The sequence below is a fragment of the Cyprinodon variegatus genome, unplaced genomic scaffold (genome assembly GCF_000732505.1).
Source record: "Cyprinodon variegatus isolate N-32 unplaced genomic scaffold, C_variegatus-1.0 Scaffold115, whole genome shotgun sequence".
Taxonomy (NCBI): Eukaryota; Metazoa; Chordata; class Actinopteri; order Cyprinodontiformes; family Cyprinodontidae; genus Cyprinodon; species Cyprinodon variegatus.
This window is the reverse complement of record NW_015150568.1, coordinates 406,854-425,630: the sequence shown is the minus strand read 5'-3', so window position 1 is coordinate 425,630 and position 18,777 is coordinate 406,854. Positions and strand designations below refer to the sequence as shown.

At 34.3% G+C, this 18,777-nt stretch overlaps 1 protein-coding gene across 1 annotated transcript in view; it reads left to right on the top strand.

Annotated features, from left to right (window-relative positions):
• The window catches only part of LOC107085073 (protocadherin-15-like), a 298,610-nt gene that overhangs the window by 258,135 nt on the left and 21,698 nt on the right, over window positions 1-18,777 (top strand). The window contains exons 30-35 of the mRNA XM_015375218.1: window positions 1,524-1,754; window positions 2,048-2,136; window positions 8,087-8,263; window positions 8,620-8,838; window positions 9,752-9,760; window positions 12,743-12,853. Coding sequence (XP_015230704.1) covers window positions 1,524-1,754; window positions 2,048-2,136; window positions 8,087-8,263; window positions 8,620-8,838; window positions 9,752-9,760; window positions 12,743-12,853 — 836 coding nt within the window. The remainder of the gene's footprint in view (window positions 1-1,523; window positions 1,755-2,047; window positions 2,137-8,086; window positions 8,264-8,619; window positions 8,839-9,751; window positions 9,761-12,742; window positions 12,854-18,777) is intronic.

Genomic DNA, 18,777 nt, shown 5'->3' with positions numbered 1-18,777 from the left:
TTTTTTTTTTTAATAACTATAATTAGATATGTTTTAATACTGAAAAGGTGTTGGAAAAATACTCACTTTAGTTACACAAATACAACCATATAAAATCCAAGCGTCTCTCTTTAGGTAGTTATTGGTTTTAGCACAAAAGTTCACCTGATTGTTGCTGGTTTATTTTGCACAGAAGGTCAGTCCGGGAGCAGAACAGCGAAAGCAAAGCAATTATCTACCGTGTCAATTATTTTGAATATTATGTATCAGACACATATGGCATTTTTATTACTTCACCTTCTGCCACTGGCTGTAAACTGAGAATGACTTCTTGGGTGAAAGAGTGAATACCACTGGAACAAAAAATGCAAAAAAGGCAGGAATTAAATTAAAAAATTAAAAAGCTCACATGAGCCTTTCCTCTGATGATTTTCTTTAGATCATATGTTAAAACCTGTTCTTGAAATACATTGTTCTTTTTCTACTTTTTTATTTAATAAAGACAGGCTTGGTAAAACCAACAAATACGTAATCTGCAAATGATATGCAAATAAAACATGACAGAGGATCCAGATTTCTGCTTTGTTATATGGGGGTACCTGAATTTCTTAAAGCAATTTAATCAAAGGATCATCCAGATTCCTAATGTATTGTACAAAGTGTCAAAAGACTACTCTAAAAGTAAGAAGGAGCTTTAAAAATGTCTGTAGCTCTATATCATGCTTAATGATATACACCTCAGCAAAGTGTAATGTAGTGTGAAGTTATACAGTAGAATTATTTTACTTAGTTAATAGTGTGCATATTGTAGTATAAAGTAGATCATTGTATGTATAGCTTAACACTATATGATGTAGTACACTGTAGTGCAGAGAATTTATATAACATAGCAAAACAAGAGATTAGCTAACTGTAGTCTTGCTTCCAAGAGACCGGAGTTGCATCTAATTATATCTTATAGCAACTTTGTCAGTTTTTTTTTGTCCGCATCATTTTAATTTCCCTTGTCCCTAATCATAACACAAATAAAGTATGTTTAATTCTTGTGGTGCCTCTAATGGGCTACGTTTTTCCATGCTTTGTATGCAATATGCATTTCTGTTCTGCAACATCTTGCAATAAATCATTGTCTGAGCATGTCTGGGCAGGAGCTGATAGTTAGCCACAATGACAGAACAGATTAATGGATCTGCTTGCAGAATCACCTTACCCCCTACTGCCTTTCCGTAGTTAAACAAGTGCAAGAGAGCAAGCTTTATTGCATCCTGAAATTTTTCAAAAGAAAATACTGTATAAGAAATATGATTTTGACAGGGAAGCTATACAAGGGGCGGGGGGCATGTTATTTCTGACTTAATTACTGAATGTTTCAATGGATGATCAGCTGTTCAGAATACCATATAAGTTCATGATCTAGGTCTAGTTTTATTAACTAGTTAATAAAAATTGACACTACTTGTTGTTTGTGATATTGTGCACAGGTTAGGATCAAGATAATCATAGAAGTGGTAACATTAGAAATCCTTTTTTTTCTGATTTTCTAGGCTTTGGACAAAGACACTGGTAACTACAGCTCCATGATCTACAAACTGATCATTCCCCCTCCAACAGGAAAACAAACTAAAGACAGCAAAGACGGATTTGTCATTGAACCATACACCGGTGTGGTGAAGACGGCTATTATGTACCGCAACATGAGGAGGTCGTATTTCAAATTTGAGGTGGTTGCAACAGACAACTACGGCAAAGGACACAGCAGCAAAGCTGAGATAGTGGTGTGTGTGTGTAATTTATTTTTTTACACTGATTTAGTATGAATAGCTTTGACGATGATATGTATTCAAAACAGTTTCTAATTTAAGTCGAAATATTTCAAACTTGTAACTGTCTGATGATGAGCATTATCTGGTTGGTATCATTTCAGTTATAAGTATTTTGTTTAAGAGCTGTTTAGTTCCAGGTTATTGATAGAATAAAGATACATAAGGTGCCTTAGTTGTGATTTTAAGCATCTACATAAATATTAAATATGTGTAAAGTTGTCTTTTTTTTTCTTTTCAACCTCTAGGTGTCTGTTGTGAACCAGCTCGACATGCAGGTGGTTGTTTCAAATGTCCCACCAACATATGTTGAGAACAACAAAGAGAAATTGCTCAGGTAATCAATGCTTTATTTCTCACTATGCTTTTGACATTAAGAACCTTTTTTATATTTTAGAAGTATTCAGTGTCTATATTTCATAATTTCATAGCACCCAGCATACCTTACTGAGGTCTATCTGACAGTTCTGACATGCATGGGCAGTACTGTCAATGTTTCAGTGTATTTTACCGACTGTGTTTCAATGTGTTTTAGAAAAATATCAGTTAAACATAACTGATTTCACGTTCTATTTCCTGAAGGCTTTATTTTTTCTTATTTTTTTCTTTTTTACACTGAATTTTACACACTTGCATTTCAGAATACCTGTTTTAAAGTTGCACTATATTTACATTTTGTCATTAATTCAATCTAAGAAAAAATACCAATTTACCACATGTAAGCTAGTATTTAGCACCAGCAATAAAAAAGACAAAAATGTATTTGCATAAACTATGAGTCTTAAAATGCTCAATGAATAACATAAGGTGTATGACAAAAGAATGAAGGACAGTAAAAAGAGGAAAAGAGGTTTTAAAAGGTCAAAGTCATCCTTATGGACCTCAAAAATCTGTTTCAGTATATGTCAATTCATGATTTGACAGGTCCACAAAAACCAAAACAGTGGTGGTAAAATCATTCAGATTTTTTTTTTATATGATTTGATTAATTACATTTTATTGAGGAAAATATTCAAAAAGTATTAACTGTACCCAACGCACATTAAAACACGTCCAGCTAATAACAAAATCAAACAGCCATGTTTTGAAAAGTCTTTAACTCCATACAATCCAATTTATCCATACACCATGATCTGTAAACTACGCTTATACTAAGTTGCAGTTATAAATCATCATATTCATTGTGTTAATTTCAAACGCAGTTATAAGCTGACCGATTATTTTTGTTTACTTTATTCATCCTTGCATCCTTCAGAGGAAAGAGGAAAATTTTAACTTGCCGCAGCCCTGTGATAATTTAACTTTCTTGCTTGCACATCCTAAGAAATTAAAGGTGAGAAAAGGATGTATACTGTTGTTTCTAAAGGTCACCCACAAGCCATGGTGCCCTGATTACAATAGAAAACGGGATTTTTGAGACTAAAGTTAACAGTTACTTCAGTCCAGGATTTGTAAAGTTCCAATCTGATCCCAGAATTTTTTTTTATATCAAGAGATATAATTTTATCTCTGAACCAAACACTTTCATTTCAAACGTTTTGGGTTGGTTTTAGCCTTGACTCTTATAAAGGAATATAACTAGATAGAACAGACACAGGTGTATTCCTTCACATATCTTAATTTGTATTTATAAGTTTGGTAATCACATAAACTTAATAATGTTCCTTTTTATGCCAATTTCCCTACCTGCTGAGATGAAGCAGGGTGACAGACACAAAATGAACATCAGGACATAATATTACTTTAAAAAACCTGGCGCTGTCAAGTCACCCTTTTTATTGGGTTGTAAAGTGCTGGTAAAATGGTTTGAAAATACCCTGCTACAAGATTACCCTGTAGATGTCATTTTCCCATGCTGAGTACTTTACACAGAGTGCTTGAAAGATTGAGAGAAGTCACATCAAATGGCTTGGTTAAACAGAGGTTTAGTTTTTCACTCGAACCTTTCAAGGCCATATTTTTCAAACTGTTTTCATACCTTTTGAAAGTGATTAGCCAAGTTTTCTGCACTAACTTTAAGAAAATCTGAGTATTTTCTATGTATTTTCTAAATATCCTAGTTTATTTCAGTCTTTTTAACAGCTGCCAACATTGCAACCCCTACAATAGATTTATAGCTTAGAAGAATAAAATACAGCAGCGTTTCTGTACTCCTGTTGGCCATCCTCTCCCCAAATGAGACCCTCCTCTCCCCAAATCTTTCTCTTCTACTGTAAGAATATAAGAATGTCTACTCCTCTAGATGCTTAAACAAAACACATAACATTTTTAATAGTTACTTTCAACACTAGAATATGTGTGAATGATGGAATTCTGACCAACAGGCCAGGTACTGAATGCTGATTTTTATAATAAGCCACTACTCTGTAATAGTTGATTTTGAGGATTTCTAACAGATAAACATTCCATCTGAAAAACTCAACACTGTTAAGAAGGTCTTAGATGATTAATAAAAGACATAAAGAATTGCAATAGATATTGGAATTATTAGTAATCAAATAAAACCAAAAATAACAGCATTTAGTGGGCTGCTCTGTGCAGCAGTGGGTAGCAAGAAGGTTCTGGGTTCGATTCCCAGCCCGGGGTATTTCTGCATGGAGTTTTCATTTTCCTCCTGTGCATGCATGGGTTTTCCCTGGGTACTCTGCCTTCCTCCCACAGTCTAAAAACATAACTGTTAGGTTAATTGGCGTCTCTAATTTCTCCTTACTGTAGGTGTGAGTGTGTGTGTGTGTGTGAATGGCTGTTTGTCCTGTTCGTCTCTGTCTTGCCTTGCCTTGCGATTACCTGTCCAGTGTACCAAGGTGTACCCTGGATGGATGGATGGATGGATGGATGGATGGATGGATGGATGGATGGATGGATGGATGGATGGATGGATGGATGGATGGATGGATGGATGNGGATGGATGGATGGATGGATGGATGGATGGATGGATGGATGGATGGATGGATGGATGGATGGATGGATGGATGGATGGATGGATGGAAAACAGCATTTATGAGTCTGGAATACAATCACAATTTGTAACTGAGAGACACAAAGCAAAAGGGTATAATGTTGCTACTTTTCAAATAAATTCAACAAGTTGTTTTTTCTGCTCATTTTTCTGTTGCTGTTATGCATGCTCCCGTTATCATCGCTTTATTCTCTATCCTGTGCTCTCCTCTGAAACTTATTCATACTATCATAGATTTTCAGAAACATTATCCGCAGACTTGTATAAGCTAAAATATTTGATACCTTATTTTGCCTTACTGCGACTTATATCCTTCCAGGCTCTGACTTAATTCATGTAGAATTATCTCTATCCACAGTCTGGAAAACATACTTTTACTTGTATCTTGAAAGCAAAGACCCTGTTTTACATTCAACATACCATGTATTATTCATTATATGCCATCATATATCTTCAAGCTCCTTCCTACCAGTGGGTCTTTTGTGATAGACACTGCATTGCACCTGCTTGGTCAGCTTCCAGCTTTGTTTTACCTTCCACATATAATTTCATTTTATGTTCCATTACCCATTACAAGCTTTTTTCCTTTTTCTCAGTCACATCACAGTCGGGAAGGTCCTGTTGTTAACAGATGTTTCTGAGGGAGGGAAAAAATCAGTATCAAACAGCAGTAGTCTGCACAGCCAGCGGGTGGTGATAAATATGTAGGCATGTGGCTGCAGTCTAACAGGTTGTGTGCATGCAGTTCCACTGTGAAGTTTCCATAACCTCATTATTGGCATTACCTCTGTTTTATATTTTGTGTTTGTGCTTTCATGAGGCAACTGAACTTTTCTTGTTTTAAGAATTAGGGTTGTACAAGAACCCGTTTTAATTAATTTTGAACATTCAGTGATTGCATGTATTGTGGATGTTCTCTAATCCAGTCGGGGTAAAACTTATCCAGTGAGGCTTCAGTATACAAACATCTAGACTTCCACCATTATTTGGTCAATCTTTTATTCGCCAGCAGAAGACAAACAAAACATTTTTTGTATAGCCATATAAAAGCTTTTGGCATATATTTTGCAAAGATATATGTCCAGACTATCATAGATAGTACATCTCATCCCTGGCAGTTAAATCGGTCTCAGAATGTTGGTATAGGGTTTCCAGATGTACAAGCTTCACCTTTACTACCATCAAAAATTTATTTTGCCATTGAATCTAAACAAATCTACAGTCTCCTTGTCATGTTATTAGAAAGCATCTTGACCCCTCTGTTATATTCAGTCCAGTGGAGGCCACTATAAAGATTGAGTTACGAGGACTAGACAGTTCATTTACAACTAAGGAGGCTTCTATACTTGAGGTTGAGCTATGTCTGAAGGTAGAAAGAATAGAGAGGGGCATTTAGGAGAAGTGGTGCAGACTGAGTTAATCAAGGTGTGCAAGAAAATCTGAAAAAATGTACTGGTTCTGAGCTTGAACAGCGGGTTTAGAGGGGAATGTTTTGGAGAGTCTGAGTGGGAGGTGTTGCTGTGAGGTCTAGAGATTTTGAGGAGATTTCTATTAACCCTTGGTGAGTTAAAGTGGCCAGGCAGGTGACAGTTGGAGATAGGAAGCTGCATGGAATGTGAATAGTTTCAGAAAGGTGTGAGAAAACTAGAGGGTGGCATGGTAACCAAACTAAGCTTTAACCTGAAGCCAGGGAAAATTGTGTTGTTTTTTTTTGTTGTTTTTTTTTTTTGCTTACCCTGCGAATAGGTTAAACCAAAACACATTACAGATCTTAGATGCAAAGCTACTATTCAGCAAGGTATTGGAAACAGTTTTCAGAGATTTCAATACAATGATCTCAGAGTCATGTTCAAGAAACCAGTATGAGTAGCATGCTGGAAGTACCCATCAGAAGATGGGTACACTGTAGTCATAAAGGGATAAGCATGTCATCAATGATGCTCATAGACTGTGGTGTTTATATAATTCTCAATTGGTAGTAAAGGGGCCCTAAGTGTGCAAAGAAAATATCCCCCCCACCATTAAACCACCAGCAGCCTAAACCATTGGTACAGTACGAGGCAGGATGGATTCAGGCTTTCATGTTGTTGATGAGAATTTCTGACCCAACCACGCAAATGTTGCAGCAGAAATCAAGACTCATCAGACCAGGAAACGTTGTCCAATCTTCTATTGTCCAATTTTGGTGAGCCCGCCCAAATTCAATAATTTTCCTGTTCTTAGCTCACAGGAGTGGCAGCAGTGTGGTCTTCCACTGCTGTAGCCCCACCATCTCAAGGTTTGCAGTTTGTTTGTTCAGATATGCTCTTCTGCATACCTTGATTGTAAAGAGCTATTTGAGTCACTGTTGCCTTTCTATCAGCTCAGACATTATCTTCTGTCCTCTGGCATCAACCAGGCATTTGCACCCCACTGGAATTTTTTTTTAGACCATTCTCTATAAACCCTAGAGATGATTGATCAGCAGTTTCTTAAATACTCTGCCTGGCGCACCCGGCACCATCAACAATGCCATGCTTAAAGTCACTTAAAACACCATGTCCATGTCTACAGTACATGCCTAAACACCCTGAGCTGCTGGGTGCTTGCTGGATTGTATTAGAACAAGTAACATTATATTGTATGTTATATTGGTATAACTTTAACACAGTCAGATTTTGCAGAACTGCAGTGGTCCTAAACACAGATCAAACATTTTTTAATGGATAGGCTGATGCTACCGGAAAGGGACATATAAAAATGTATAGACCATGCATAAGAGTAAGGTTTCTTGCCTAGAATCCAAATACTTTAAATGAGTTCTGCCAATTCTGGTAGAGTTAATCTAAGTGATCTTGCAATAATTTTGACATGACCTTGACTTAGAAAAAAAAGTAATGCATGTATAGTTTGGGTTACTGTATCTTTGTTCTTTCTTCTCCTAATTGTATTCTCATAAACATTTTATGATTATGATTTTAATTTGGTCTCTGGTCCTATAGGATGAGAAAAGTCCTCCATATAGAATTCAGCTAGAAACTTGCATCTGAAATTATTTAGTTTAAACATGAATATGTTCAATACAGTATATATTCATACCACATTCCAAAATCGTATTTATAGCAACAATAATACAACATTCAATATGTTTTTTGAAAAAGCAATAAATATCTAAACTTCTCACCATGTGTTAACATGCTTGTGTCCATACAGATGTATTAATGTGAAAGCATTGATGACTGCTTTATTTGTATTTGTAAAAAAGGGATAACGTATTTATTATTGTTTAACTCACAAAAATATGGTGTTTTATTAATAAAAAGTAAACTATATATTTTTAATTTTCAGCATTTTGGAGCGCTATGTTCAGGAGCAGGTAGTCGGGGCAAAGGTCATCGTGGAAACTATTGGGCCCCATCGGGATGGTGAAGCAATGGAGTTGGAAGATTACACCAAGTCAGACCTCATGATTTATGCCATCGATCCGCTGACAAACAGAGCTATATCCAGACAAGAGCTCTTCAAGTAAGAATTTTACTAAGGATTGAGTTATGAGACAAAGCACTTTATTCCAATACTAAGTAACTGGAGAGTACACATGAAAAGATCTTTATGTCTGATTGGTGTCATATTGCATGAAATAACTCCCAGACAGGCGTAGTGTATGCGTCCAATAGTCCAAGTTAAGTTTTATGTGATGATGATTTACTAATAATTATATTACTTCAATATACAAGTCAATCTATGTCTTAAATTATTTTTTTTATTTTTTTAGGCACATTTATTTAAGAATGTGTTTTTTATTTTAACCCCAGCCCTAGTGTCTCTTTTGATATTAAATAAACTGATTGTATTACATGTTGCATATTTCTCAATTCAAGGTTTCTTGATGGTAAACTGTTGGATATCAATAAAGAGTTCCAGCCTTTTCTTCCTCCTGGTGGCAGAATACTGGAAATCAGAACCCCTGAAGTGGTGGCCAGCGTAAAGAAAGCTGTTCATAGAGTTGGCTACACAGAGGGAGCACTCTTGGCTTTGGCTGTTATCATCATCATCTGCTGCGTTCCTGCTATTTTAATTGTCATTATAACATACAGACAGTAAGTATAATTTATATGTGCGTATTGGAGTAAAACGGACAGTGTAATCCAAAATAACGCTGACAGAATGACATCTGCAGATTCTAATTGGAGTATGTATAAACAAATATCCATAAATAGACCTGGCTAACAGTATCTGATCCCACTAATGGTTATTACCTGAGAAGCCAGTGCTGCAAGATATAGCTAATGGTAATATGCAATTTGGCGGAGCTGTTGTATATGTCGATAGTGTTCATTTATCATGATAAACTCAGGCAGCACAGTTTATTTCAAAGTAGCCTGAGGTTTAGCCTCTATCTCTGTGTATAGATCCACAGCTGAAAACAGTTTTTAAGAAATGCCTTTTTTTATGTACAAACAACCTGAAAGCCATTGGAGGATCAAAGTTAGCCCCTTATCTTGGTTTGAAATGAAAAGAAGTTGATAATTGTTAAAATAATTTATGGTTAATATGAGTCTTTGAGCAGAGTCATCATCAGGTTGCAAGTCATTGGCCCAGATGATTCAGCGTAGCAGCCTGCTCCATAGGGGCAGTCGCTATAGTTTGTTTAGCTAACCACCGTGAAAGCCATTAAATTCCCTGAAATGCCTCTAAACAGCTGTGCATACACACATAAATTGGATCTAAGCCTTTCCTGCTGAGAAACATACAAATAACCAGTAGAGGAGTGGAGATCTAAGAGGTGAGGAGGAACAATGATAATCGTTATCACTATTATCTGTTGCTAAATGACTTTAATAAAGAGCAATTGCACAATTTTGCTCATAAATTAGGAGTAAATAAATTCTGGAAACAAAAGATGTTGTGTGATTTATGCTCTAAATAATCCCAATCTCTCTCTCACTCTCTCTGTTTCTCTCTCCCCTTCTATTTCTCTCTCTTTTCTGCTGCATCATCCACTGCTACCAGATTCAAAGAGTGAGTATCCCCTTTTACATTCCCTTGATAATATTAATGTCATAGCTGTCCCAGACACTTTTCGCTGTGATTAATCAGCTGAGTTTTATTGGACTCCAGAATGGATTGATTGAAACATCGCTGTGAAACAACATTGGGCAGCAGGCAATCAAAGAAATAATTTCTGAAGAACACTGAGTTCAGTTTCTGTTTTCTGTTTCCATCATCCACCCATCCTCCATCCACCCATTCATTTATCCAATAACCCATCCATCTATTCATCCATCCATCTATTCATACATCCATCCATCCACCCATCCATCCATCTGTGCATCCTTCCATCTATCCATTTGTGCATCCATACATCTTTGCTTTCATCCAACCAATCATCCATCCCCTGCACCCATCCATCTATCTGTGTTTTTAACCATCCATCCATCTTTTCATCCACCCATCCATCTGTGTGTCCATCCATCCATCCTTGCATCCATCCATCTGTGCATCCATCCATCCTTGCATCCATCCATCTGTGCATCCATTCATCTGTGCTTCCATCCATCCAACCATCTATCCTCTGTCCATCCATCCGTCCATCCATCTGTGCATCCAACAATTTCAATGAGAATACACAGCTGTAGAAGTCACTGGAAGTTTTTGATAGTGACCATATGTGCAGTTTCTCAGGGTAACTTTAAGAGGAAGATGCATAAGCACCAGATGAAAAATACAAACCATTCATCAATTACATTTTTAACACGTTTTTTATACATTTTTGTAGGTTTAACTAATACAGATTTGGTACCTCCTCCTTGCTGCTGAGTACAGTATACAGTACAGAGAATATCTTTTGGTTTCATGCAAGAATAGATTAGATGGATGTTCTCCAAGCTGTTGAAGCAACTGCAATTGGGCTATCTCTGTTTGGTATTACCATAAATCTGTTTTGGTTAATCTTATATTTTAAACTGCCACAACCTAGAGAATTAATTACAGTCAACACAGTTTTGCAAACTCAAAAATGATCAACACTTTTGGATTTAAAGAACACTTTTAGTTAGCTGAAGCTGGATGTTTGTAAACCACCTGCTAAAGGACTAAAAGGCAATTCACTTAGTGTTTAGTTATTCACTATAAATTACAGCTTCTCGTGTATGACGTCAGCTGATAATCCCTTTATGGAGAGATCTAATTATTTAAAATGTCACTCACCAACAAATGACAAAGCAGACATGCTGTACAAAAGTCCCAAAGCAATGAGAGTCCTGTGGCCTTTGTTTTTTAACAAAAATGTTTCACAGCAAGAGACATGAAAGAACCAAAACAACATTTGGTCCAGTTATAAGGGGGAAAAAATGTATGATTAAAAACAATGTGAATTTAAAAAAAGCTGCATTTAAACAGCAGTATTTAATAATGTAATACTCAAATCTCTCAGAAATGAAGAGGAGGCACAAATTAAAACACAGGAACCAAAGCAATTGTAACAATTGCAAAGCAAGATGACTAAGATACTATTAGCCCAAATTACGGAGCAAAACCAAACACCGTAAAAAACCTGAGGTGAGGAAAACCATCTCTGTGAGATACTGAAAACCTGCTAATGATGCTGGTCCTTTCCATTTAATTTAGCAATTTCAGTATTTATTCAAAGAACATAATCCATGTATTTGGTTTTATGTTTAGCTTTATAGATTATATTTAAACATTTAGAAAATGAATATAATAACTATCAAGAAATTGAAAATTACAATCTCTCAAAAACAATAGGGCGATATTTCAGTCATATACCATGTAGCCATTTTTTTCATATTGCTATGACAAACTTCAGTGCATTTATTAGGAATTTTGGTAATAGACATGTAGAAAGCAGTGTATATCCGTGAAGTTGAATGAAAAGGTTTCAAACTTTATGCTAAATACAAATCTAAAACTTTTTATATGCATTCTGCTTGTCAACAATTTGTTGAACTGTCTTTTGTGGAATTATATGTACCGGTTATTGAAGTTTTGTGTGGGTAGAAGCAGAAATCAAATAGCAGTGGCAGCATCAATATTAATTACAAAACTCGTTACAGACTCTTAATTGAAGTAGATCTGAACTAGGTCTACAGCTAACAATTATCTTGCAAATTGTTTAATCTGTCGATTATTTTTTTTTGATTAATCTATTTATAATTGGATAGCCAAAGGTTCTTTAAGGAATATTTGTTTTTACAAAGTTAAACCAGGAGAACCTAAAATGGAGAGAACCTGAATGGAGCATATTGATAGATTAAACTTTTTTTTTTTCGTTTTTTCTTTTTCCTTCTTGTTTTTTTGTCTAATGTTTGTATTTTTTTATTTTTACAATTTTGATATAATTACTGTTCTAAGTGGGTCGCTCTGTCAGTTAAAGGCATGTTTTAGTGTCTCTATACTCTAGTTAATGATTAATTGATAACTAATTTAGTTGATGATAATTTCAATAATCACGATTAATCACGATTAATCCGATTAATTGTTTTAGCCCTAATCTGGTTTTTGACTGTACCATTCCCACACCTAAGTGTAATTAGATGGAAATATTGCAGTAGTAACTCCTTCTGCATTCTTCATGTCCTTTTTTGTTCCCTCTTATATATTTTACAACCTGCTTGAGTTTTTTTTTTTTTTCCCCCACAGTTTCTTTGACAGCATTTCTTCCCTTATTTTTGCTGTGCCCACTATATGGTTTGAAGCTGCCTTATAGGGAGGATCCTATGGTTCTCTTTCAACATTGTTTTTTCTTGTCAGTCATATTGATTTCCTTCAACCTCAAAAGGGAAAGTTTGCTTTGTGATAGTGTAGTATACAAGATCTCGAAATATATGCTGATATTAGGTTTTGTACCATAAATAAAACTTGACAGGAAAAGATCTCTCCTGGCTATTTTTCAAACATCATACCACTTTGTATGATTGGGTTTAGCTCTAGATTTTAAATATTTTTTCATAGTGTGCGTTTTTTCTTTACTGCTGTGACCAGGCGACAAGCTGAGTGTGCCAAAACAGCCCGTATCCAGATGGCACTGCCAACAGGCAAACCCGGGGGAGGCACTGCCAACAACCTGTATGAGGAGCTTGGTGACAACGCCATGTAAGTGAAGTGTGAAAATGGCATTTACATTAATAAGTCAAAGCAGAGGCATTAGCTCACACTTTCAAAGCCATTATACTTGAGATTTTGGCAGCATGTCAGCTTGTATAGCGTTGTAGTGCCTCCAAGTGCAGTTTGCTGAATTTTAAAAACAACTGTGAAAAATGCTTCTACAGTTAAAAGTGAATACTTGATTTTTTTTTACAGATTAAAAGGTTTTTCACAAATTCAAAGTTGGTAAAAAATCCCTGTAATTGGCAAATATTGCACACAAGTTAAATGAACAAATTTCAATAGATATATATCTATATAGACAAATAAAAAACAGAAATTCATCAACTTTTATATAGTTGTTTACAAAGGTATTTATCCTCTTTGGACATTTCTTTGCATTTTGTTTAACTATAATTAATAAGGTAGGTGCATTTATTAAAATCTTTGTGTGAAAGACTAGTGACACTCACTTAATGATTTAGAAGTGGATTTAGAAGTGGATGAAAAACCAAGAAGGTGGTGGTACCTTTATAGAACCAATATCTACTCAATGGTCATACAGTAGGATTGATTATGTAAAATAAGCAAAATTACAATCGCAAAAAAAATAGCTTGTTCAATACATTGTAGGCTAAAAACTTTCAGCTGTTATGTAGGTAAGGTTTGCTTTCCAATCGGATAAATTGTAAGTTAGATAAACTTACTATTTATCAGGAGCAAAACCAAACACCATAAAAAACCTGAGGTGAGGAAAACCATTCTTCCTATTAGCCTACATCTTCTTATTAGCCTAAAGGCCAGGGAGAGGTGTGTAATGTTATTTGTGTTGTTGAAAAATAAGTATAAAATTTATCAATTCATAATTATACTCTACTTTGATCTGGGCTTTTATAGAAGATAACCACTATAAAAACACAGTTGCTATTTCTTTCATTGTTTTAACTTGACAAAATTTCAAAAAAAGTACTTGGATTATGAATATGTTTGCAAATATTTCTACAAATTTTATTCAAATTGTAAACTTTGATTATTTTATTGTAAACACTTATAAACACAGCTAACACTTAACAATAAAAGGAGACCATTTATTAAAGTGTAACATTAATCAGTAATAAATTAATAAATGTTTAATAATCATTTGTAAGATGCATCTAAACCATTTGTAATAGGTAAATAAATAATTTTACCACTGCCATTTTAGGTTATCTCTAACCCTAACATCAATGGACTTAAGATCTGAACCTAGATTTTAATTTTATTTCTGTTTGCCTAGTCATGTTGGTCTTACCCTTAACCTATCATCAGTGGGCTTAATACTTTATTACGTGATCTATTTACCTCTTATAAATGGTTAAGATGTAGTTTATAAATGATTATCAAATATTAATAAACTATGTGTTAATCATTAGTAAATGGTCTCTTTACAATTTATAAATTATGGTGTCTGTTAAGTGTAAATTCATTTTATGTGGGCTTGCAAACACACAACCTTGTAGTCTGTTTTACTGAGACAAAACTTGATGAAATTAAAACAATAAGTTCTCAAGTGTGAGCAGTTTCTACATTCATCATTTGGCTTCCAACTATAAATTTATATTCCTTTTTGTAGACCTGACTGAAAAGTATATCTTTAAACTAAATTTACAGACAAATTACTATTACTACAGTGGCATTATACTTTATAACCGACCAAGACTTGTCATACAGGACAACTCTGCATTATGCTGGCAATGTAAATAATTGATAAAACCAGAAATTGTAGCTCCTCAAGATTTTTATTAAATATAATTTATTTATTTTCAGTTTTACTCTTTTCATCCATAGATTGATTAATGTAAAGTTGATTTTTCCTATCAATCTACTGATGATAATGTGATTAGTGTCCATTTTCCTAAAAAACTCTGAGTGGTCTTGATGCATCAAGAGGACTTTTTAACAATATAAAGGTAAATTTTGCTTCACTAAAACCTTCACAAATCATTTTGTAACAATTTATTGTGCCATCTGTATTATATACTGAATAAACAGAAACATTTCTCATACGCTATTAAACTTATTTATAAAATCTTTAAAAAAAAATATGTATAGCCAAACAGAAACCTATTAGGTTACTGAATAAAAAAATAAAATATGTCAAACACAATAAAGATAATAATGCTTTTAATAATTGTTAAAAGCCAGCTCAATAATAATAATTGTAATAATAATAATCATTTTATTTTTTATGTACATATTATTCAGCCATGTTGGGGTCTCCAATCCACACCTGGAAAATTCTAACTATACCAAATTCCATAATTTTTAAGCAGGTTTAGAAGCCCTGTGTGTAGCTTCTCAAAAATATGAAGCTTTGCTTAATTTGTTCATTTATAATTCTTCCGAGGTGCTGAGAAGAAGTATAGAGGAATTCTTATCAGCATTACATGCATCGCTAGTTTCCACTGTCCTTGATATGCCTCCATATTCCTATTAACATAAGAGCAATTCATATGCAAGATGGTGGAAAAGTATCTGCAAAAGACAAGTGTGTGTGTTTGTGTCTGCTCATGTGAAATCACTAAAGCCTGTGCGATCCTTTGAAATATGTGTGCAGAAACAAACTTGGATATAAGATAATTGATATAAATGCGGCTTGTAATTTATAAAGACCACCTTGGGCAAAAATTAATTCTGCTGATAAGCTGCAGTGAGTATTCAATTGTGGCAGGATAATGTTTTACCACAAGTGGGAGTGTTTGCAGATAAGTGAGTTTGGGGTTTTGTGAAATACTTGTGTGCTCTGTGTTATTGCTATCCTTTAGGGAATGAATCTCTGAAATGTATTATATCAGACAAAATGCAAATGATAGCACATTTAGAAATGACTCTATACCAAAGGTCTTCAGTAGGTTAAAGCCTTTCTTTTCATTAATTTTGGTTGTTCTCTTAATAAGGTTCTTTTTTAGCCTTTATTTACATTAACATTGAAGAAATTATTTCCTTCCCCCATGAAGCACAATGAACACTTATCATTTATAGGGAATATGATCAACACAATCATGATATCAGTTAACAAAACAAATCATATTAACTATAAGCATGTGAATTTTATCCTATATGTGAGACATGTAGTTTAGTACATTTTTATCCAGCAACAGCTACACTCTAAGAACTAAAATAGAGATTCTGCTTGCCTATTTCAATTTTTTTTATGGTTGGAATACAATCATAAATAATGGTTTCATGCTGAAAAAAGCAGGTTAAATTGTAACCAAATAACAAGAAGAAATCGTAAAACGCTTAAAGAAAAGGAATTGATTTCAACATAATGATGTCACCTAATAGGTGTATAAAGTAATTAATATTGTCCATGATTGCTTTTTATATGAGAATTTGTTTTTTTCTGCTATTAGACTCTGAAGTTTGTATTAATTCTAACCTACTGCACTGCACTAAAATTAGTGTTATTAATACTCTAGCTGGCTATATTTATTAAAATCTGCTTAATTAATGTAAAGAAATAAAAATATGTTTCAGTTATGTCAACTGGTTTCATTAAGCTTAATTGTTTAACTGCAACATGAGTATATTGAATTCCATCACTGAAATTCAATAGTGTTAATGCAACTCAAAAATATAAATAAAACTGAAGTAAAATTAAATAATGAACTCTTATTGATATGTTAACTGTTAAATTTATCTTAAGTTATAAAATCTTAAGTCTTTTTTTTCTTAATCCATGTTTTTAAAAATAAATATATACAGTAACACATAACTTAAGTAAATTTAACATATCATTTTTTTATGTATGACATTTTTGGTGCATGGAGTCCAACATTCATGGGGATTATAGGCTCTACTAGGATTTTTTCCTTGGATTTGTGAACTTGTTATCGGTACTCAGTGTTTCACTGGTAGCATGGAGCCATTTTGCGATAAGAAAAAGTGCGGAAACTTCAAATAGATCAAATAGGAGTCAGTTAAAGTTGTATTATTATCATGCTAACTCAACAAACAGTATCTAAAAAATTATAGCATTTAAAATGGAATGGAAAAAATCCACCTGAAGACAATGACGTGTGGTTTTCACTGTTATACTTGCAATAAGACCAAGCTGGTCTTGGCAATATGTGTTCCATGAGAACAAATGTGTTTCTCCATATTTGGGTTATTGAGGGAGATTTCTCCTAGAGGTATTTGCTGACATCTCGCCAAAATCAGCTGGGGATCTAAAGCCCAGTGTTTACTTGGCCTAACTGTAAAAACGCAAAACGTTTTTCTTAATCTGTGATGCATTAGTGTAGCTTATGATGCAGATGTAAATTGCATGTGTGTTTGGCAGAATGGTGTACAATTTTAGTGTGATACTGCTGCATAAGGAAAGACTAAAGTACCTACGCCAGGACTATATTTTCAGAGGACTATTTCATGCTTAATTAGCACCTGACCATCTGGAGAAAAACGTGTGTGTTTTTTGAACAGTCTGGCTGCCCCAAGTATCAGGATATTCATTAACTGGACTGTATGTATATTTAGATGCACATATGGGTCTTACATATGTCTGAGTTGTAAAAATCATGTATCTGAGTTTTCAGCATGTCTTAAATATCCAGGCTGTATAAAGATCAACTTTGTCATATGTCAAAGTTCTTTGATGGTGTGAAGAGTTTAAAATATTTATTGTCATAACAAAGAACCTACAAATGTCATCCATGAATCTTTCTCATATATTCATTATCTTAAGACTGCTCTTTATTATCATCTGCTCATTTTCCTTTGTTCCCATCATCTTTTCTGCTTACATCTGCGCACAATTTTTCATGGCTGAAAGACACAAGTAAGATGTAATATTGCTTTATGTCTGTTAGTATTTTTTAACAGAAAGTAAAATTCTTGCCCCAACTAGTCATGTAGTTTTGCTTGTTAAGTGATTTGCTTTGTAGAGGAAGTAGAAAATGTGAGAACACAGAGTACAGATGTATGTTTCAGGTGTTTTTAGTGAGTTTGTAGTGCAGTCATGTTGTCTGAAAGATGAAGTAGGTAGTCATGTGTTATGGCAAAGTTTTCACAGAAATAATAAAATTTTTATATGTAAATAACATATCACTGTGGAGAGCATGATCAGTTTTTTGTTGCGCCAAAGTTCTGCTCTATTCGTGTTGTTGAATATTACCACAACAAACTTTAGATCTAACTGTATTTTGAATCCCTCAAAGCCTTGTTGGCTTAAATATTAGATAACTAACAGTATTGTCAAGATCGAGTTACACTTCAAGCAGCTATTCCAAAGTATGCCATAGTAAGCAGAAGGAGGATAGAAACAATGATTCAGACTTTTAACATATTGTCTCATCATCATCTGACACCTGGAAGGACATGACAAAATTGCAAACCTATTAATTAGCTGCACAAGGAGAGCTTTGATCAGACAATTAGCAGAGGCCCATGGTGAATTTGGAGGAGCTTCACAGATCCACAGCTCAAAGGGGGGGACATGTCTGAAAATTACCTGACTAATTAGTCATCTTATACATAGGTGTTTGCCAAAAGCAACGTAGGGGAAACTGTAAATTTATGAGTGGGGAAATAAAATATACATTTTTGTATCACATAAAAATATATATTTTACACCACCTAATGTAACAAGTCGGTAAAAGAATCAAGCTTGAAACTTGTTGGAGATTGCTTAGACTATAGATTTTTGACAAAGTTTCTACAGGATGAGTACACTTAACCGCAACCAGATGGAATGGTTTGTTAGTAATAATTTGTATTAATCATAAAGACTTTCTATATCAATTCATTTTATTTGTATAGAGCTGATTCACAACCCATGCAATCTCAAGGCACTTTACAGATACGATTTAACCAGAATATAAAGTCAGATTGGTTCAAAGTTTTCTTTTTTAGGAAAACCAGTCGATTGCATCGACTTATTGACTCGACAGCAA